Here is a 22010-nt window from a genome sequence, read left to right as displayed (position 1 = left end):
TACTAATTTAGTTTTAATCGTTTAATCACCACAGCATCTTGTCTCCATTTGGCAACATGCACGATTTGTGTTGGTTGCAAGTGACGTCGCAGGTAGCTGAGAGTGCAAGTGGCGATTGCAAGTGACTTCGTAATTTAGTTTCTTTTTTCTTGTCTTCAACACCTGGCTGCTGTTGTAAAATGTTGAGAGATTCAAACAAAAAATTATAAATAAATAGAACAAAATATAAAATAAAGACTGCAAGTAATGTCACTACCAGAAGTGCAAGTGTCTGAGAGTGCAAGTCTGAGAATGCAAGTCTGAGAGTGCAAGTGCAAGTCTGCAGCCAGACCCTTTTGTCTTTTTTTGCGGGTCTAAAACTTTTTTTTGCGAGTTGAAAAGTTTTGCTTGCGACTTAAGCTGTCTCTCAGTGGGCGGTCTCTACCCACCAGGATGAAAGGCCTTTTCCTATTGGTCACTCTCGATTGAAGTCACAGGTTGACCACGCCCACTCAGTTTTCCCGGAATCCGCTGCACTGCCGCCGCAGTCTGACAGAAGAGCGAGCGAAGGTGTATCATGACGAGCAACATGTCGTGTAGCCTACTGGGTACGATAACTAACTTAACATCTTAAACTCAGTGACAAGTCAACTTAATTATTATCTCCTCTCATGCTCTCTCCCATCTAAATACGTTATATTTGATTAGCCAACAGTATAGCTAGCTGCCAGAGCCCCCAATAGTACAGCGTCAGGCCAATATTTTTAGAGATTATTATAGCTCCAGTGAAGTAAGGAAAGTAACGCACATCAAATAACTAGCTCATTTGGCGGGTTATGATTCATCAATTATGACCGTATGCACACTCAAGTCTATTCGCGGCACCCCACAGCTGTAGTCTGCCATTAAGTTTCTAAAATACAACGATTTGGGACTATTGTCTGTACATTCTGACTTCACCCTAGTCTACAGAACTGTGTATTGTGCATTTTAATAACAGGTTTGTTTGTACTATCTTTAAGACCTGTGCAATGACAATTGCCAAACTTATTACTTCAATAGTAAGGACTGATATTCAGGACTTGTCAGCCAGTACCACTGTAGCCTTGCCAAAGACTTTGCTTGAGTACATTTTAATTAAATAACTTCCACATTTCAATATGCCCCCTGACTTCTAAGGGGTGTTTTTATTTTTGACCACTCCAAACAGCCTAGAATTCTATCAGTAGAACATCACATTATTCTTTTCTGTTTGCAGGAAGATTTGGTGTTGATGGAGGAGGCAACATCTTCAAGGCAAAACCTTAGACCTGATGCAACATCATCCAGTGTCAAAATCACCCTTTAGGAGGTACACAAGCAAAAGCTAAATTGAACATCGCCAATTATCAATTCCTATTTAACAAAATTTGTCCTGCATACATTTTTATCTTTAATGTGTAGGCACTTGAAGACCAGTGCCCAATATGCACAGGAACATTTCCAGTGTCAGAAGTAGACCTGCCATGCCTGCTTTTGTGGAGACAAATGGGAGAGCATGAGAAAAGATAATAATTAAGTTGACTTGTTTAAGATGTTAAGTTAGTTATCTTACCCAGTAGGCTACACGACATGTTGCTCGTCATGATACACCTTCGCTCGCTCTTCTGTCAGACTGCGGCGGCAGTGCAGCGGATTCCGGGAAAACTGAGTGGGCGTGGTCAACCTGTGACTTCAATCGAGAGTGACCAATGGGAAAAGGCCTTTCATCCTGGTGGGTAGAGACGCCCACTGAGAGACAGCTTAAGTCGCAAGCAAAACTTTTCAACTCGCAAAAAAAAGTTTTAGATCCGCAAAAAAAAGACGGCAGAAAAGAGCAACATTTGTGGTTTCGCTATAAAAAATATTGGACTGCATAAAGAAAAATAAAGATTTTCAAAGATTTATATGCGCTGCAAATAATTTTGTTATGAATTTCTTTATTTTTGAGCCTTAAGAGGACTTTTTTTTTGCAATCTTTTATTTTTTAATTACAAAATAATTAGTTTTACTTTCAAACACAGAATGTTTGATTGAATAATAAAGACACAAAAATCATTCCATACTTTATTTATAAATTAATTGGTTTTTCTTTCATAATAAGAATGAACGGAATGAACTTCATATCAGTGTGCATGAATGACACAATTCAGTAAATCGTAACAATTCTTTGTGTAGGTCGTAAACGACTCGGTGATTTTAATGAATCTTTTGAGTGAATCATAACCTGCAAATACGTCACCGAACGACTAACTGAACGAATATGAATGAATCTTTTTTTGTGAAGGGATTCAAAAGATTCGAGTCACTGTGTTGAACACAGAAATTTGTGTTCAACCCAAATACACCCCACCGTCCGGAACATGAGATGGCGCGCGCTCGCCTCATTCTCTCTCCAGCCGAACACACATGCGGTCTCTGCATTTGAAAACTCGAAAGGCAAACGTGTTAAACATTACCATGCAAAACTTATATTTTTCTCAGATTTCCGGAAATAAACATCTGAAAACGGCAAGCATCGTGACAGCCGTGATAATTTTCTCAGCGTGGGGATTCAGTGGATATGAGTTAATTTAGCTGGTGACGTTTCTTTGCAAGCACAGAAATCATGGCTCAAGGTAATCATCTATTGAAGTTTTAATGTGAAATTGTACTTGAAATGTTGTTTAATTCATGCATGACGTTATCTGCGCTTAACATTTTATCATTAGGTTTCTGTATTTCTATTTTAATAAAATAGCACACAATGACATGATTCAGCCATTTGGATCATATTTTTAAAACACCACCATGATCAAAACGCCAAGTAATCATAAATCGTCCCATTTTATCAATATTCATAATCAAAATGACAGAAGGATTCTGAAAGCATTAGATCCCACATTAATTTATGTAACTGACAAAATTTATTCGCAAGTTAGAAACATTTTAGCTGACAGTTAAATATATCCCAACACAAACATGGAAATGTCTTAAAATATGCACATTGATTACTGGACAATAGGCAAACCATTATTTGTATTAACAGTTAAATAAAAATCTATAAAAAAAAAAATAATATAAAAAAAACTCCCATTACTGGTATTTTGGTGGAAAGTGTTATTACGAGGGGAATATATTAATCATGCCTGAGAAAAATCAACACCTGGTACACCTCTGTTTCAGAGTCGTGGCTGAGCTGTAAGAAGACTGCTGTACTACAGGGAGGATTTTTACTGGCAAATCAGATATGCCAACCTGAGCCACTGCTGTCTCTGAAGAAGGAGGACTGGGATTGGATTGGACGTCCAATTGTTAATGCAGTCAAGGAGATATGCGAACAATCGCTCAGAGACTCCAAAGACAGAGTCCATTGGAGAAAGAGGATGCTCTGTATTGTGTGGAGCAAAATCTTAGAGGTGAGGAACAGAGATGACATTGATATCAGATGGAAGGAAGACCCATTGTTTGCTGTACAGAACAGTCTTCCTGACATTAATCACATTGTGCTGTTTGAGCTGGTTAAGTCGATGAGCTTTTCTACCATCTATGTGGAGCTGCTGTTGTGCTTTCAACCAGCTGAACGATGTGAAGAGTTGATCATTTGACAAGCAGCAGTACAGAAGGAGATGTGAAGCTGCTGTTGGAGGTGTGGTGGGAACTACTGAAGAACAAGAGAGGATGTCTTGATGCCTTAGACCAGCTCTTTACAGCTCAGTGTTCACGCTCCATGATGTCCACGACTGAGCCATCAAAAAGATTCAAAGCTGACCCAGAATCAACGTGTGTGGTGCATGTATTGTTTGAGGGGGTGAGGACAATAAAAGAGCATTTGACTTCCTCTAAGTTGTGTTATTTTGCCCTCGCTAATTGCCTGGACACATTGTATACCAGCTACCTTTTAGATAATGCTACCAATCTCTCCATAGAAATGAAACTCCAAAATATCTCTCGCACAGTGAGCTTTAAAAAGAGAAATGAAGTGATAGATGGTTTTGACCTGATTCAGGTCATACGTGAGGCTCAGAGAGACCTTGCTGCCACTCTCAATCCAGCGGAGACCAAGCCGTGTGGAATGACATTCATTCAGGCCATGCAGGTCACACTTGAGATTGTATGCTCTTGGGAGGTTATCAGGCTTCCGAAGATGCCAAGTGGTGATTCATGTGTCATGGCTATCCGTCTAAAAGATAGCCTAGATTGAGTTCTGACATAGGGCTGGGCGATATGGCCAAAAAAAAAATCCCCGATTTTTTCACCAAAAATCCGATTTACGATTTAAATCGATTTTTTTGTCCCCGCTACAATATTCAAATGACAAAGAAATTGTTCAAAACACGTTTTAATATAATATATTATTTATTATTTACCAGTCAAATTTATAACTGAGAAGATGATTTTTTAAAATTTTTATGTAATACTAGCCCATCATGCATCTAATCATCCACTCAGCGTTAAGAACTGTTAAAATTAAAATTGGCAACTACGCAGTGAGTCATTTTTTTCTTATATTAATTTATTTGTAAATAGAGCAGACACTGTCTAACTGTGTCTACACTGGACGCGAGAGTTGTCGTGCTGCGCCCCGTTGTGCTAAAAGTGTGTCTAAACTTGACCTCACACTACAGTTGCAAATCATCTGAACGTAGTGTCAGAACATTTCGTCATAAATAGAACGAGCATCAGTTTACTGAGGGGGATCGTGTCGCATCACGCTGTGTCCAGTGTAGACAACATCACTGGGTTCTATTGTCTTTTGTCGGATCGCGCCACTCATGCCCGGTGTAGACTTTGCATGCGTTTTTAAATGGGTTATGTTACAGCCCTGCTTGTTTTTAATTTTTTTTATTAAATATCTGTATTGACTGTATGATCATATCATCGTATTATTTACTGCCATGCGAGCCACAAAAGTAAAGCTTGGTGAGCCGTGCAATGAGCATTGCTGCAGGTTGCTTTTTGGCGGATATGCTGTGCTTGTGCTGCCGCGGTCTTGTTCATTTTGTAGGGCAAAACATCTCTCTCACTCGGTAGCGGAGTATGTGAATGGGGTGGAGCGGCAACTATTTCCCTCCGCGTTCCGAGCATTTAATAATCACTCCGCGCTCACTGATACCAGAAACACCACTCCGCCTTCGCTCCGTTGCGAGCATTTAATAATCACTTTGAGATGTTATGTTAATAACATAGCCTATATTAAAATAAAAAGTAAATAAAATAACAGTAGAGTTTCAAAGTGGCTTAGGCTATTGTGTGCAAACTTTTTTTCCTACCACATGCCAAACTAATAACATTGTCAGCATTAAAAGGTACAATGGCTGCTTTCTGCTTTGCAAATTTTGTTTGTAATGAAAATAGCAGTTCATTTTCGTCAGTTATTTTATCTACAGATCGATGCATTTCTTACAGATTTCAAAATCACATAAAGATGAAGTATTGTAAGATTACATTTGTTTGAAATGCATTATTGCGAAAGCGATTGCGTGTGAATGTGCTGTATCTGTTTAAATCATGCTTTAACCCAGAAAATATTCAGTAAAAAAGGAAAAGACAAACTCCTTGAGAACTAGCCTATAACTTCCCGCTCGGTTATTACCGTCATTATAATCTTCTGATTTGAGAGATTCATCTGTATCAAGCTATAGCTAAATATGTTTAACATGTGAATTATTGCTAAATATGCAGTTATATTACGGGCCGTTGGCATGAATTGTACTCGTGATGGAGCAGTGCTCTTGGAGCGAGTGAAAACCACGACGCTCTGACTTTTAAAAAAACCCGCGCCTCGCTCCAGTCGAAATCACACCGCTCTACTCCGCGCTCCGGAGAAACATACTTTGCTCGGCAGCATGTCTTTATGGCAAACGCACGGAGGAGGGTTGAGCCCAATCGGAACAACGGGAGCCCTGAGTGGAGCGTCTGTGGATGTTAAAAAGAAAACCGATTTTCATTCAAACAAACCGATGTAAACAACACATTCGAGTTAATCGATAAAATCGATTTATCGCCCAGCCCTACATGGCGATCTGTCTAAAGGATAGCCTAGATAGAGTTCTGACATCTTTGGCGCAATCATCTCATGCTAAAGGTTTTGATTTATTTTAGTTTTAATTTGAAATTGTGGTTGTGTTGTTTTTTAATTTATTTATGTAACCATCTTAGACCATCATCTTGAGGGGTTTGAAGGCCTTCCTGGACTGTTTGCCTCCAAACTTAGTCAGAATTTCAGTGAGACGGAGTGGATTTATTGTCTAGAGAGAAATGGGAGTGCATTTCAAACCAAAGAGCTTCTGATGACATAGATCTCAACGCTTACAGCTAAATGTCAAAGTGATGCTGATGTTCAGCACTACAAAAAGCTCAAGGATGTTATTGTAAACATATTTTCCCACTTGTCCTTACCTGATAAAAATGCTACTCTTTCAGAAATGCTCTCCATCTCCAGAAAAGGTCTTCACGGATTTCTTCCCAGTTCTGTAACTGTAGGTTTCTCAGAGGAGCTCAATCTAGCCTTCAACAGCCTCATTTAAACTGGTGCGAACAGCAGCCTTGATGCAGCAGTCTCTGCTGTGGCCCGAGTGGCTTTCCAGAACCCTGAAGCCACTTTGCGGCGATGCTGCCACATGGCTGTTGTCAACCTTGGAGCTCAAGCTATGATAACTGAGATTCTCCAGCAGCTCTCAGGTCTCATGTCTTCACCGGGAATTCACAAAGACAACCTGCTGTGTTGATGCCTGCAGCACACTGTGTGGAGCAAGCTATCCGCACTTCAAGAGGAGAACCAGTTTCTGCAATTCTTGGCTGAGATGAAGAAGTGCAACATAACTGGAAGCACAGAGGAAAAGCGGAGTTTCCTTCCTGCAGAAGACATCTTGCATGTGTTTATCCAGCCATACCTTCTCCCAGCATCTCCTAGCACAAGCAACTTTGTGTTTTGTCTCCGAATTTTCAGTGCACCCTGACCCAGGGGACCAGGAGTGATGCAGTGCATTGGATTATGAGCTGCTCTCCATTCCCACTTTTATATTGTCTGGCTCAGCTCTTGAATGAGTGCAATAGGTGCTGGGACCAGCCGGTAGACAGCGAGACACTCATACCCATGGAGTCCACAGAGCTGCTGTTGTCTGTACTACACACACTGGGGATAATTGTTGGCAAGGAAGTGGCCCGTGCTCCTGATGTTTGGTCCAGAGCTCTCTTTTGGCTCTACAGCAAAGTGGAGGAACTGGATTGGACAGTGCGTTTTTATCTGAAAGATGTGTGGGGAAACCTGATGTGTGGTCCAGAGCTCTCTTTTGTGTTGTCAGTTTGTGATCTTCCTGAGCAGGAGTGGTCCGGCCTGGACTTGCCTCAGTATGGACAAGGTACTGGACTTGTAGCATGGTAGGAATGCTGCGCCTTCTCAGACCATGTTCATGAGGCAATGCTAGAATTTCTCTCCCTAAGCCTGCTGAAACCAGATGAAGTCAACATGTTCAGCAAGGGCCTGTTAGTTGCGGCATGTCAGATTCTCCCGTGGTGCACATCTAGGGAATGGGAAAGACTTCTGAAAGTGTTACAAGAACTTCTACAGTCAAGCAAACTCTATGTGCCATACTCTTTAGAATATGTTGATTTCCTTCCGTTACTCGATTTATGTTCTTTTGCTGGCTAGTTGTGCTTATCAGCGTTTCTTCTGCGGATCTTCCAGCTGCTCTGCAGTTCGAGCTGTTCTGATTGGCTTTCATCCCAAGGCTGGGTGCATACGGGACGGCTTTATGCCAATGCGATGAGGAGCATTATTAGCTCAGTTACTGAGAAGATACCCCTGCCATCCACTACGCCATCCCACAAAACCTCTGGAGCTTGCAGTCAGGAAGTCCTGTTTGTGTTCACTCAGCTCTTCTGTCACGTGCTCCACGTGCAGGTGATGATACCTGGCCAACCAGAGGCACTGTTCCTGTGTGCACTGGAGATTCTGACCCAGTATGAGGTTGTGATCTCAGCGTATCCCGACAGCTGCACTGCCCTGCAGGGCCTCAACACACGTCACTTCTTCACTACAATCACAACGAAAGCTGCTCTACACCAGAAGATAACTCAGTTATGAGATTACACCAGGAATTCAACACCATTAAGGATGACTGCTACACCATGAGTTTGAATTTTGTTAATTTGGTTTGTCACAGAAGAATTTTAAATAATTGTGCATAGTAGTTGTTGTTTAACACTTTTTTTAAGGTTACATATTTGCTAACACTTTCCTTCAAGTTTATAGCGCTTTTTACAAAACACATTGTTTCAAAGCAGCTTTACAGAAAATGCTCGTTTTGTTACAATTATAAAGTATTATCAGCCAGAACTGTTTATTAAAGTAATGTCTAGATGACAGTAATATACAGCTATAATATGATATATGCTAAATTAAGTGGTTACTTAACATCATGTATTCAGTTAAGCAGGCACAACAAACCTGCAGCAATTACAACTTAAGCTTGTAATGATTACAATATAAGGTTAGTATTACAATATAAAGACAATATTTGACAGTTTTGCACGTCAAGTGTTTAAAATAAGATTCAGTTGGTTACTAGCTATCACTTTAGGTATCATGTACTAATAATGAGCAATTTTATAGTATTTATTAATATAGTTATATTAAAATTTTTAAATACTGTTAACTCATGTTTGTTCATAATATATTAATACTAATTTTTACAATTTTTATTTTTAAATTTTTAAATAATGTTTGTATGTAGAGATTAGCAGTAATCTAGATTTACCTAGTGTTAACATAACGAATCTTATTGTAAACCATATATTATTTAAAAAAAATATATATATATGTTCTAAAAAAGTAAAAACAATAATATAGTGAAGAGAAGCTCCTACAGCAAAAAGTAACAATTGACTTAAATGTTATAGCAACAACAAATACAATTTGTATGGTATTATCACATCTCTAGGAGTGATCCATCCTTATAAACAGACATTTAAAGACCCTTTAAATATCACAAAAAGATACATTTTATCTTCTCTTTAAAATGAAACAAACAGGTTACTTGATGTTATAAAATATTTCATATTTCATCATATCACTCTTAAAAAATTTCTGCAGTAATACAAAGACAAATCACTTTGAGCAACTTTAATGATTTTATTTTTATGATTTCATCGCTGAATTTTAAGGGCTAATTTATTTCAAGAGAATATGACAATATAACAAACAATTAAATGTGTTGTACTACAACACAAATTAAGCCCAGTTTACCTTGTCTATGTCTTATGTTCTTTTCATAAATCAGTAGAACACAAATGATTATATAAAAAAAAAAGAATAATAATTATCATTATTACACCGGTAATATGTGCAGTGGGTACAACATATACTGAGTGCTAGTATCCGATTCATGATTCAGGACAGACCGCATAATGTCTCACTCACTTCCCATAGCTTTTTGGCCACAGCATCATCCTGAGCCTTGGCCTTCACTTTCTGCACAGCACAGTTGGAGAAATACCTGCCACTCAGGGATTCAATGCCCTCCTGCACAGCACAGTGTAGAGTCGTCTGGGCACCGGCCTCTACATCCTTAAAGAACAGAGCTGCGATGGGTTTCAATAACCTTCTGGACATTTTATTCAAATTACGGCTCAGATCAGAGTTTACAGCGCCTGTTGAAACAAACGTGTTGGTATGGATGGTTAGTCATTGCAAAAAAAAATAAAAAATACATAAGGTAAGTCAAATATTTATACACACTTGACTGAAATGTTCACGATGTTAAAAACCTTTTGATATAGATCAAATTAGTTGTATTGACTCAAACTGTGCCTAAATATGAAATGCTATACTAAACTAAAATACTAGTTATGAAGTTAGAGGGACACAGACCTGGGTGGAGGCTGTAACAGGTCACGTTGGTTCCTTGTAGCTTCTTTGCGAGCTCATGTGTGAAGAGCACATTACACAGTTTGCTGTGTGCATATATCCAGAAGACACTCCCAGGAGACTCACCTACTCCAAACTCCTTGTGAGTGCGAAGTGTGTCAAAGTCGAGGTTCCCATAATTATGTAAATATGAAGATACAGTGACAATGCGGCTTGGCACACACTCTTTCAATCTGTCCAACAACAGGTTAGTCAGAAGGAAGTGACCAAGGTGGTTGACACCAAACATAAGACCAAGACCATCGTCAGTAGTACCCTGCATATAAACTCCTGAAATACAGATTATATGCATTATAGATGGACTTGATATAAATGTTTGTCTGAAATATTGATTTGGCATACATTTTGATGAAATATTCCTCACAAAACTAGCACCTGGATGGTTTTACATGCAGTGATATACAATGGAGCCCACACTAAATATTGTGGGGTTTTATTATCATATATTAATATACACTAACTTTCAAAAGTTTGGGGTTAGTAAGAAGATTAAGGAAGAAAATGAATACTTTTATTCAAGGATTAAACTGATCAGAAGTGACAGTAAAGAGATAATGTTACAAGATTTCTGTTTCAAATTTTCCTATTCAATAAAATAAAAAATAAAAAAGTTTCCGCAAAAAATATTAATGATGTTTTCAACATCATAAGAAATTTTGCAACAAATCAGCATATTAGGATCATTTCTGGATCATTTGACACTGCAGACTGGATTACATTACAAATATATTAAAGTAGAAAACATATTTTAAAATGTTATATTTCACAATTATATTGCTTCATTGTATTTTTGAACAAAGAAATGCATAATTCGTTAGAAGAGACGTCTTTCAAAAACAAAAATATTTCCACCCCCTAACTTTTGAATGCTAGTGTATATAATTAAATTTAGAATAACCGAGGCCTATATATTATATTTTATGATATGCTTGAGATTTAAACGAAACCTGCATTGTTGATGAGAATATCCAGTCTTCTCTCTGTCTTGAGAAAAGTTTCTGCAAAGGAGCGCACTGACTTCAAACTGGCCAAATCCAGCTGCATGAACACCACATTTTTACTTCCACTTTCCTGAGTGAAAACCAAAACATATGATCTATACATATAATAAGATTCATTTAGTAACTTAGCCTCACAGGCAAATAGATTTTAAGGCAATGCTCTCACTCTTTGGACAATAGCGACAGCAACTTCGCCGCGTACTTGGCTACGGCAGGCCAGAATGACTCTCGCGCCTCTCCGCGCTAAATCCACCGCTGTTTCTCTACCGATGCCCGTGTTACTACCTGCACAAAGTTTACAAGAAGTGTGCTTTAAACGACTGACATACGTACTGACTTGAACCAAATTCTTTAAAACAAAAAGAAATAAAAAGTGGCGCGTTTACCTGTGACGATGACAGTCTTGCCATGCAGTTTTGCCTTACTTTTGCATTGCGCCCCACGCACATATATACGAAATATAAATAGCACCGCGATCGCAACACCCGCGATCAACAATATCTCTTCTGCCATTTCGAATGTGAAAATACAACATAAACAAAAGTGTACTAAAAGAACAATCAACAATATCCCAGTGTCTATTCCGGGGTTGCAATGCCCAACCTGTTGCAGTAACCGGATCAACAGGACGAGTTGCTTTTGTAATGACATTTGAAATCATTAAGTTTAGATTGTTGATTAAGGAAATGACGTCAAATCAACACGAGTAGACAAATGTTTTTAAAAACGTAGGCACTTGTTAACATAATATTTCTGTAATACCGGGGTTCAGGACAGGACCAACGTAATACATTTAGTGTTTACGTGAAACCTGCATTTATAAAACCATGCAAAATGCGGTATTTGTTAAAAGCGTTTGCTCTAATGATAACATTTTGTAACAGAAATGTAAAACAGCATCAACAAAACCACATGAATCCAATGTCTTTACAATATTACAGTGACTAATATTTTAGTAGAAGCCATGGTTAAAATAGATGTGACTGGAAAAACATCTGACTTTACTTAATAGTCCCAATACATAAAGTAGGCTGTGAATAATAGCAGCAACATAACTGAATTTTTAAGAGAGAAAAAAAGAGGAAAAAAGGCACACATTTAGTACAGTGATTGTAGTCAACTGGCTTGTAATCAGCCCTCACCACCTGCTAGACAAAATTAATTTGTTACTTAGTTATCTCTTCACTTTTACACACATTCTTAAAGGGATAGTACACCCCAATATGAAAATTCTTAAATTAAAATTAAGCCTACTCACTCAAGTTGCTCCAAACCCGTATGTGTTTTTTTCTGCTGAAGACAAATTCAAATTTAGATAATCTGAAGAATGCTGATTACCAAAACGTTGAAGGTAGCCAGTGACTTCCATAGTAGTATTCCCCCACTTATATTTTGTATATTATAAACAAAACCATGACATGGTCTGTTATTTAAAAATCTTTATACATTTACAATGTAATAACATAGATGTCAGATGTTTTCTTGCTGACAAAATGACACTTCAGTCACATGTGCATGACCAAAAGAGACAATTTTAGTTGAACAACTAGCTTTATACATAAATGAACTTCACAACGAAGGCTGTAGAGGCTCTAACACTACAGAGAAATGGACAGTTCCAGAAGAAACTAGAACGCTCAATGGTTCTGCTAGTAAATCCTACAAAGGTATTTGCACATGTATGCACTTCTGCATATAGTTACCTAGTGTGCAAAAACTGCAGAAAAAGAACAATACATTTTTATAACAAAATAAAATATTTTGGAGTAAATATATTGTTCAAAAGAGTACATAAAAACCCCTTGTACTGACACAAAGTATACAGGGTGTGGTGTCGACAAGTGATGTTTAAGGGAAAGTTGAACGTTTGCTTCTCAGTCAAAAGGTTTTGCATAAAAAAAAAAAATTATAGAAATGTAATGTGCAAACACTTTGTCCGTAATACCCAGCCCCCAAAATACCTCTATACAAATAAATGAATTAACCGCTTTATCAAAGTTCCTTTAATTTCATTTACTGTCCATTGAAACTTTGAAGGAGAAGAGGGGTTATGATACAGACTTGGACTGTAGCACTGGTATTTGGAGGAGTTTAGGAGTCTGTGCATCAACCGTTTCAGTCTCTTCTTGGCTAACGCTGGTGGACGTCTCCTCTTTTTTGGGTTGGTTGCTAGCAAACTCTGTGATGCTGAACAGGAACTGCATGCAGCCCACTTTGATGCAGCTGCTGTGGTGGAGCAATGCAGTGCCTTCCCAGCCGGCTCCGCTGCCCCCTATCAGGCTGGAGCTGCTAGCTTTACAGTTGCAGGGTGATTTGGGTCCTCCTTGAGCCTGGCTGCTCATCATACTACCTGCGGGCATCATCACCGTCTCTGTACACATCTCACCAAGCGGTGTCCTTGATCTGTTACCTCCTGCGGATTTACCAAACCAGATATGACGCATTGCTACAATCATATCAGGCATTACAAAAACAAGATATGGGCGGTACTCACTGATGCTGTTTTGTACATTGGACGCGGGTCCACAGGGTGAAGTGATGTTTGGTTTGTCGGAGAAGTCACATGAGTAAAGCACGTTATCGACAGTCGTCCCATGCTCACTGTAGTTCAGAAGCTCATAATGCTTCGTGTTCTACGAGAGATTGAATAACATTCACAAGCATTCATCTCCCTTTATCAGTTAAATCTGGACAATTGAATTAAAATGAGCTTTCCAAGAGCCTTTAATGAAGCATAATTATGAATAACACTCACTTCATCATAAAAGATGCAGGCATGTTTCCCAGAAACATAATTGCAATGACCGTAGTTTGTAAGGCACACATCCATTTCAGCACCTGAAACAAAAACAAAGCATGAAGCTCAGTGAATCTTATTCAAAATAATGCAAATGTAATGTCGCTTGTGGCAAACTGCACCTGTTCCAATGTACAGGGTCCTTAAGCACATGTTGATAGCTGCTCCTTTTCCTGTTAAAGGACACAGTACTGCTCGAGCTTGTACGTCCCTTTTTTGTGCTGCAAAAGAGCAAAGACTTGCTGTATTATGACTGGAGGGGCAACAGCACAGCCTCAACATGACGTAATGGGCGAGTTTTGTTACCATCTGCATGAGGGGAAGGTTTAGGGAGTGAGGCTGTGACGGCTGGAGGAATCCCACATTTATTTGAGGGTTGAAGTGATTTGGGAGACAACAGCTGTTGGATCCTTTGCCAAGCCAGGAGTCTGATAAACTCCTCATCCAGCACATTCATGTCTACTTCTACAAACACAGAAAGAATTCCACTCCTCAAAACCAGTCCAAGATTATAATTTCTATTCGTTTCTGAATTATTTCATTTAAAAATCATGTCTGACTGAAGTGGATCTCTTACCTGCATCGCCTTGAACCACATTCTTGATGTAGCTGTATAAGCTGCCTATAGAGGACGGGAGCACCGAGCCTTTCCCAGCAGGCATCACATCTGGGCTCACTTTGTTCTCTGGAAAAACAAGACATAAATAGTCTATTTTGTGGACTGAAGAAACAACTCAAACTCTGCTTTAATTTGGAAAACTGATATTAGGTTTTGGATTTGAAACACTTTCAGATTCATATTCCACTAAATGATTAAGGTTTTTTAAACAATACTTTTAGTAATTTTTAGGGGGAAAAAGACCACTTGGAAAAATTTCTTAATGTATTTATCCAGCAGCCTTGTCTATTGCTAATAAAATTTCAGACAACAGTACAGCAACAAAAAAAAAAACACTGTTTTAAGATTTATGATCACTACGTTTATTTATTGTTTTATTTTTTAATACATTAATACATTTATTCATTAAAGATGCATTCAATTAAACAAAACTGATGGTCAAGACATTTATAATGTTACCTTTCTAGAAAAACCCTGTTCTTTTGAACTTTCTAGTCAAATAATCCTGAAAAAACAAAACTGGCAATAAGAAATGTTTCTTGAGCACTAAATCAGCATATTAAAATGATTTCTGAAGGATCATGTGACACTGAAGAGTAATGGATGATAAAAATTTAGCTTTGCCATCACAGGAATAAATTATATTTTAAAATATATTCAATTAGAAAACAGTCACATTAATAATTAGTTAAATTTTTACATTTTACTTTTTTTTAAATCAAAATGTGCAGTGTTGGCGAGCTTAAGAGACTTCTTTCAAAAACACTGAACAAACCATTGAATGATATTATATATTGCATGGCAATTCTTGTGCAATATATTTTAAAAGAGTCATTACCCATTTGTCTGTGGGGAAACAAGGATTATGGTGATTATTAATTCTAGAGCACAGCCAAAGGAAAATAATGTATAGAGTGATGTATGCTGAAATACCTTTACTTTGAGATGACAAGCAGCTGTTCAGCCCTGAAGCTGAGCTGTTATGATGGGCAGGCGAGTCTGAAGCAAGGCTGGTAGATGAAGGAGTATCTCTCTGCATACAGGAGCTGAGGGGACTGCTGCTTTCAGTCTTTACGTCTACATGGTTGGGCAGGGCTGGTTCTGAGAGTGCTGGTGTTTGTAGTCTAGAGGGGCTGCTGGGCCTGTCACACACCACTGGCCCATTCACTCCCGTACCCTTCTCCACTGGACTGTCAGCGTCACGCTGACAAGATTTTTCTCTGCAGCTTTCAGGCTGTTCGGGTGACAGAGAGGGCAGCAGAGGGGCCCCCTGGGGGCCAACTTGTGTACCGCTAGGCTGGAGGCAGTCAGAATCCTGAGAGCTGAGGTCCTGCATCTCCATAGATTCCTGTGTCTTCACATCTGACATATCAGAGTCCCGGAGGGAAGATGACATCTGCTTAGCAGATAAATGTTTCATAATACTACACTGAAGTGCAATGACATGACGAAGCCACTGTGGAAAGGGGGAAAAAAAAGCTGAATGATACAAAATACTTTTGTATTCAAATTTATACTACAGCAGTTAAATTTGTTGTACAATCACTTTATACAGTGCATTTACCTCATCTTGTTCCTCTTCGCTAGTTAAATGTTGAGAAGAACGTTCTTGTTCCATGAAACCGTTTGTGACCAGCTCTCCATTGCGAAGACCCACCTGATCCACCAGCAAAGGGGGATTGTGGTAGTGATTTTTAATGGCATTGGGGACCTACAAACACATATCAAAGTAACAAAATCATTACTCAAAACCGCTGTGTTTGCAAAGGCATCTTTCTGGTAATTACGTGATTTTTCTTCTGTAATTTAAAGACTGGATAAGGATTTTTTAAAAATGTTATAGAAAATCACACTCACAAGAGTAAACTTTAGCCAATGAAGTTTTGAACTGAGAATAATAATAATAATAATAATAAAAAAAAAACATGTTGCTCAACGAGATGCCACCTTCAATGTCTTTTTCTTGATGTGGCGAACACCTCTGCGGTTGGGATGATGCTGGCGGTGAACCCAGCGCAGGAAGTCCACTTTGACTGCATGTTGGGACAATCGGTCCTGGAACTGATCGAAGAGCTGGCAACGCGTGCTGAGGGGCACGTTATTTTGGTTTAGCTAGAACGTAAAGACAATGTTTTCATTTTATAGTCCATAATTTCATGAGTGTGTCAGGAAATCATAAAATAAAAGTAAAGACAAAATTCAATGAGCTACTTGAACATTACTACTTAAAAGTGACAAATACTACATAAACTCAACAGAGAAAGAAAACTCTTATTATTGGTGGCACAATAATAATGTGTGGCGTTAAACATCCCTCACATGAACAACAAGTGGTCAAAGACAAGACACTAACCACTATGTGTTCTGCGTGGTTGGGACACATCCATCTCCCAGTGGGCATGGCAGTGAGAGGGGGGTCCAGGCAGTCCATGTGGAACAGGAGCGCACAGTAATCACACTGGATCAGAGGAGCTACCCTGCAGCTCCTATAGAGCAAAAAGAGAGAGGAACCTGATATACTGTGCAACAATACTGACAACAATCAATATAGGACTCCATTAGAGATGCATAAACATTAACATTCTGTCACAATGTTGTTTTAATATTATTTATAACCTATTATAGATGGTATTCACAAATAAACATAACTACTCCACAGAGCTTATTTTACTTATAACCTGAAAAACACTATTATAAAAATCCCACAGGAAAATCTTGACGGAAACCATGGCAAATTAGTCTTCTGGGTTTTGACATCATGACTGTAGAATTCTGTTTCAGCCAATAATTAATATGATACTGTCAGTGTGTGTAATGTTTTGGGGCTCTTACTTGCCACAGGAAAAGCACACTTTCACTGGCAGAGGGACCAAGCCGCTGGGATCCAGCTCATGTTGTGGCCTCTTTACATTCTTGCCCATTGCCTCCTCTTTCCTTCTGCGCTTACTGCTGCCTGTAGATACACACAAATACAGTTTAACTATAATAACACACAAAGCACACTTTAACCACTTAACACAATAGTGTGGGCGAGCCTCACCTGGCAATGAAGTGGTGCATGTAAGCTCACTGGGCAGCTGAAACTGCGTGGGGTTTCTCTCCATGGCCGCGGCGATCAGCAACTGAAAAGGTTTCTTCAGGCGAGGTGTGGCACTCTCAGACTCAGAGCCCTGCACTTCCTCTTCAACGTCCATCAGGTCTTCATCCACGTCATTGTGTTCTGACGGTGTAGGCGTGTCAGTGGATGTATTTGAAGTGGGCGTACCAGGACGGCTGCTTGTGCGTCGCTCGAGAAGACGGACTTGCGCGACGGCAAGTCTCAGGCCTCCCGACGTGGCAGAGGGCAGCCCGTCCAGACGCAGTGTTCCCAGCTCCAGCTCCGCTGCAGGGGAGGAAGACCGCTTGGACAACTGCCGCTCCAACGCCCCATTCACCTGCTCTGCCTTCTGCTCATGCTTCTAAAGAACCAGAAAATTACACACTACAGCTCTGCTCCTAAAACTAGTAAGCAAGGTTGCAAAAGGCAACCATTAACATGCTGCTAAGCTAAAAGGTACTCTATAAGCATTATTAAAGTATCTTTTACTCTAATAAAACACAAAAAAATCATAGCACACATGTTGAGCAAATTAATTATTTGACAAGTTTTATTGATGTTTTAGACACTGAATGATATGTAAGTTTGTTTAATGAACATTTCTCAGATTTTTTTTTTTATTGTGCTTAAAGCAATGCAATCTGGGATTGTATCCTTTGTGGAAAAGGCATGCATCTAGTGTCTTTCTCAGGAAATTAAAGGGATAGCCTAGTTCACCCAAAATTAAAAATTCTGTCATCATTTACTCATCCTCATGTTGTTCCAAACCTGTATTTATTTACTTATATTATATAAGCAGCCAATTTTCAGGTGGACTATTCCTTTAAATGTGAATAGATAAACATTAGAACTGCACAACTTAAGTTTACAAAAACAAGACAGCAATGGCAAGCATGACTTTTCCAACCTTTTTGCGCACACTGCAGCGATGACACATCCAGTCACCAGGGGGCAGCATCTCTCTGCTCAAAGGTGGATTACTGTGAAGAATCAAATGTTTCAAAACAGAATAGTGCTTTTAACATTTTAAAATTATTTAACATCTTAACAAATAAACAATCAGCATGAAAAATACAGTAAAAGCTTACAGGTTTTATTCATGTGCTAGATGCAATAAATAAATAAAAAAATAAAAACCAAAATGCTGCAATCACACTGAAACCGTCTAGGTCTCACCAAATCTAAAACTGAACCACAAGGACTCATTGCAATCTTTAGGTTGCATGGTGCAAATGAGGCAATGTTATTGATATATTTCACAAATATGTAATTACCATTCTTTCTTTCCATCTTTGACATACAGTCAATGTAGACTAGCTTTATATTACATCAGCCAAGAGAAAGTCTGGATCGATTTCATTTGAAGTACATCCGAAAAAATCTCCCATCAGGACAGAGTTGTTGAATAACAATACATTTACTTCCCTTAGTGATAAGCATTGGACAACAGCAGCAAGAACCAGGAGTTTGGATTAAACAGACATCAAATGAAACGAGGCAGGAGTGATTCCATCCAAACAAAGCCTCTATGATAAACTACAGGACCCAGCTGTGGCTTCAGAGTGAGAGAAATGATGAGGGTAACTATACAGAAAACAAACTATAGGGACATTTTTTGTTCTTAGGTGCATTAAGACTTTATTTCAAGCTCAGGCTGTCAGAGCAAAGCAGTATAGTGAACGAAAAACTTTTTTAAATGCCCTTTTCTAGGCAATTTTTTTTTTGTCTTTGTTGTTGGATGAGGAAGTGTTGATGTGCACATAAACAATATGCAATGTTAATTATCATGAAATCTACATTGATTATGTGGAATAAGTTTTCAGCATTAACTTTCTACATGGCAGAACTGTCAAACTGACTGTAGCTTCTGTGACAGTAGTGACAGTACTAGAGGCAGTCATTAAGCAGCACAACTGTTTTTAAACGCTGATAATAAGAAATGTTTCTTGAGCACAAAATCAGCATATTAGAATGATTTCTGAAGAATCATGTGACACTGAAGACTAGAGTAATTGCTGTTGAAAATTCAGCTTGGGCAAAGGAATAAATTTAGTGCTGTCAAAAACAAAGGATTAGTCGCATCCAAAATAAAAGTTTTTGTTTACATATATGTGTGTGTACTGTATATATATATAAAATAATAATAATAATATTTCAATATATATATATATATATATATATATATATATATATATATATAATATATATATATATATATATATATATATATAATTTATTATATGTATATTTTATATATTAACAAAACATTTTTCTTAAATATATATGGATGCGTGTGTATTTCTATACATATAAAAATAAGTTATTTTAAATAATATTATTTCACAATTTTTCTTTATTTCTTATATAAGTGCAGCCTTTGTGAGCATAAGAGACTTTTCAAAACCATTTATTAAAAACCCTAAAACTTTTGAACAATAATGCATTTTGTGTGTCATTTAATGTTTTGTTCATAAGTTCATAAATACACTTGCTATAAAACTACTGCATTTGGTGCAACCCATTATTAACCACTACTACTAACTTAGTGCTTCCAAGACGTCCACAAGTCACCCTCTTAATCCACATCAGCCAACTAGATAACAATCTTTGTGACATTTAAAAATCAGCAGAAAAAGCAGACTTGTACATAAATCTAAAAGAAAAATTCAGTCAACTGTTAAACCCAGACAAGATATGAAAACGCATTGGAAGCATACCAGCATTGCAGGTGAAAAGCAGCGGGACAGTGATCGCAGCAGAGCAGATCTCCTCCCTCACGGCAGCTATCGCAGGTGTCGTGGTTCGTGGCTCGGCCTCCTCTTCTGGTCTCCCTCTCCGGTTTGCGTCTCTTCTCTCCATCCTCAGAGCGTGGGGGCGCGAGCAGCTGTTGAATTTGCTGGAACAGATTGGCAAATACATTTTAACCAAGTTACACAAAGACCTCCTGACAGACGTCAATAGGGAGCTGCTTCACACAATTCAACTTTTTCCATGTCAAATCAGATTTTATCACGTGAGCTCAATAATGAAATCTGTATATATGTATGTGTGTATATATACACACACACAAACACACACACACATATATACAATTTTTTGTCCTCGGTTCTACTTTCCAGGCAGGCAATTTCTGCAACAGGCCCAATCCAGCAATGCATAAACTCACCAAAGCAAATGTCCACAAACGACTTGTTTTCCATTCTGCAGTTTGCTTTTATTATAACACAGTATCCCTAATAAAGGCATACTCACACAAGAGAGTGATTCGAGGCACAGCTGAAGGGCAGACAGGCTTACCTCCATTAGGCCCCCAGACGTGTCCAAATCGTACAGAATCTTCGGGGTCTCCATTTTGTCCCACATTCACACTGCTGAAATGTAGCATGAACACACAATCCGACAGCAGTTTTCGTCCTCTCCAAACCCAGTCGGGTTTTCCTGCTGTCTTTAAGCCGTTCTGGAAATAGTAAACGGGTCGATAATCTAACAAGATAGCGGATTGGCTGCTCGATGTTCGGCTAGCTAGCAGCTATCAACAAACAAAAGCAAACAGCTCGCCAGATGTCTGGTGCTAAACGGGAGCTGACGAATCGCTCAAATTTTCATTTAAGTGCAAAAATCGTTCCTATTTTGATTGCAAGTTGCTGTCTGGTGCAGTACTGAAGGGTTCTTGTGGGATGTAAAGGCCTAGCTCGCTAGCCTAGCAGCATCCTCTGCTTCAGCAGCAGCCGCCTGCAAAGATTCGTGTAGAAATCCACAGCTGTCTGTCCCCATCGCATACTGGCTAAAAAAGCGCTCGCTGTTGCAAAGTAAGTCAGCTGAATTGATTGTCGGCGGTTAGGTCCTCATGTGCAGAAACACTCGTGGATGGCGCTCAGATGACAGCAGTAAAGAGCAAAGGTGTTGTTATGAAAAGCCATTGCTAGTAGCTATGCTAACTGGCTGGCGTTGCCCTCCTCTGACTCGACTCTAGCGGGGTTGGAATGAAGTCTGCGCATGCGCACTGAGGCGCAGAGGAGAACTGCTCCTCCCAGTGTTAGTCTGACAGAACAACACGAACTCTTCAAGCCTGCAAGCTATGTTTTCTTGTTATGTTTTATGAAGTATTAAAAAAAAAAAAAAAAAAAAAAAAAAATTTTATGTATATATTTTTTTTTGCCATTAACAAATAAACCGGAACACTCTGATGGAACAATGTATATATTTTTTTTTTATATTTTTTTTTTTGCCGTTAAAATATGATTGGTGATACTCTGTTGATTAATATATTTAGTATATGATATTTATTTTGAACCATGATAATCCCAAACAGCCAAGTCACTTACAACTTTTAAGACAGAGTTCTTCTGTGAGCGCTTTACTGAATCCATCAGACAATAAATACATACATAAATAAAAATAAAATAACATAAAAACCTCAAACTATTACTTCTTTGAACTATCTGTTTTGTTTTTTGTAATATCTTTTATTTTTATTTAATATTGCACTCTTGGTGTTGTTGGATTGGTTAATTTAAAAAATTAATAATATTACTTATTAACACCTTTTGTTTATATCAGAGTTATTGATGTTGCTCTGAAAAAAAAAA

General features: G+C 38.5%; 2 protein-coding genes and 1 pseudogene across 2 annotated transcripts; 1 reads left to right on the top strand and 2 right to left on the bottom strand.

Annotated features, from left to right (window-relative positions):
* Positions 1-2323: 2323 nt before the first annotated feature.
* LOC109103235 lies at positions 2324-8309 on the top strand (annotated as a pseudogene).
* A 783-nt stretch (positions 8310-9092) lies between these two features.
* dhrs13b.1 (dehydrogenase/reductase (SDR family) member 13b.1) lies at positions 9093-12181 on the bottom strand. The gene is made up of 5 exons (XM_042771201.1): positions 11295-12181; positions 11075-11193; positions 10855-10978; positions 9851-10177; positions 9093-9630 (listed from the first exon to the last, which is right to left on the bottom strand). The coding sequence occupies exons 1-5, from the start codon at positions 11557-11559 to the stop codon at positions 9371-9373; spliced, it is 1095 nt and encodes a 364-aa protein (XP_042627135.1). The 5' UTR covers positions 11560-12181; the 3' UTR covers positions 9093-9370.
* Positions 12182-12332: 151 nt separating this feature from the next.
* On the bottom strand, positions 12333-21462 carry phf12b (PHD finger protein 12b). Its single transcript, XM_042771200.1, has 15 exons — positions 20719-21462; positions 20139-20317; positions 18329-18401; positions 17365-17782; positions 17157-17277; positions 16678-16810; positions 16272-16436; positions 15889-16035; positions 15258-15780; positions 14283-14390; positions 14012-14170; positions 13828-13926; positions 13664-13746; positions 13403-13541; positions 12333-13321 (listed from the first exon to the last, which is right to left on the bottom strand). Exons 1-15 carry the CDS (start codon positions 20782-20784, stop codon positions 12957-12959), a joined length of 2778 nt encoding a protein of 925 aa, XP_042627134.1. The 5' UTR covers positions 20785-21462; the 3' UTR covers positions 12333-12956.
* Positions 21463-22010: the final 548 nt, after the last annotated feature.

The sequence above is a fragment of the Cyprinus carpio genome, chromosome A15, assembly GCF_018340385.1.
Source record: "Cyprinus carpio isolate SPL01 chromosome A15, ASM1834038v1, whole genome shotgun sequence".
NCBI lineage: Eukaryota > Metazoa > Chordata > Actinopteri > Cypriniformes > Cyprinidae > Cyprinus > Cyprinus carpio.
Note: the sequence above shows the minus strand (reverse complement) of the source record. Positions and strands in the feature narration are given on the sequence as shown.

Excerpts from the sequence above, each read along its gene's own strand:
- dhrs13b.1 (XM_042771201.1), bottom strand. The coding sequence starts at position 11,559 with ATGTCATTACAAAAGCAACTCGTCCTGTTGATCCGGTTACTGCAACAG. Across the intron at positions 11,194-11,294 it reads CAAGACTGTCATCGTCACAG|GTAGTAACACGGGCATCGGT; the intron begins GTAAACGCGCCA and ends AACTTTGTGCAG. Across the intron at positions 9,631-9,850 it reads CTGTTACAGCCTCCACCCAG|GCGCTGTAAACTCTGATCTG; the intron begins GTCTGTGTCCCT and ends TTGTTTCAACAG.
- phf12b (XM_042771200.1), bottom strand. The coding sequence starts at position 20,784 with ATGTGGGACAAAATGGAGACCCCGAAGATTCTGTACGATTTGGACACG. Across the intron at positions 16,437-16,677 it reads ACCACGCAGAACACATAGTG|CTAAACCAAAATAACGTGCC; the intron begins GTTAGTGTCTTG and ends TTTACGTTCTAG. Across the intron at positions 14,391-15,257 it reads CTTGTCATCTCAAAGTAAAG|AGAACAAAGTGAGCCCAGAT; the intron begins GTATTTCAGCAT and ends TTGTTTTTCCAG.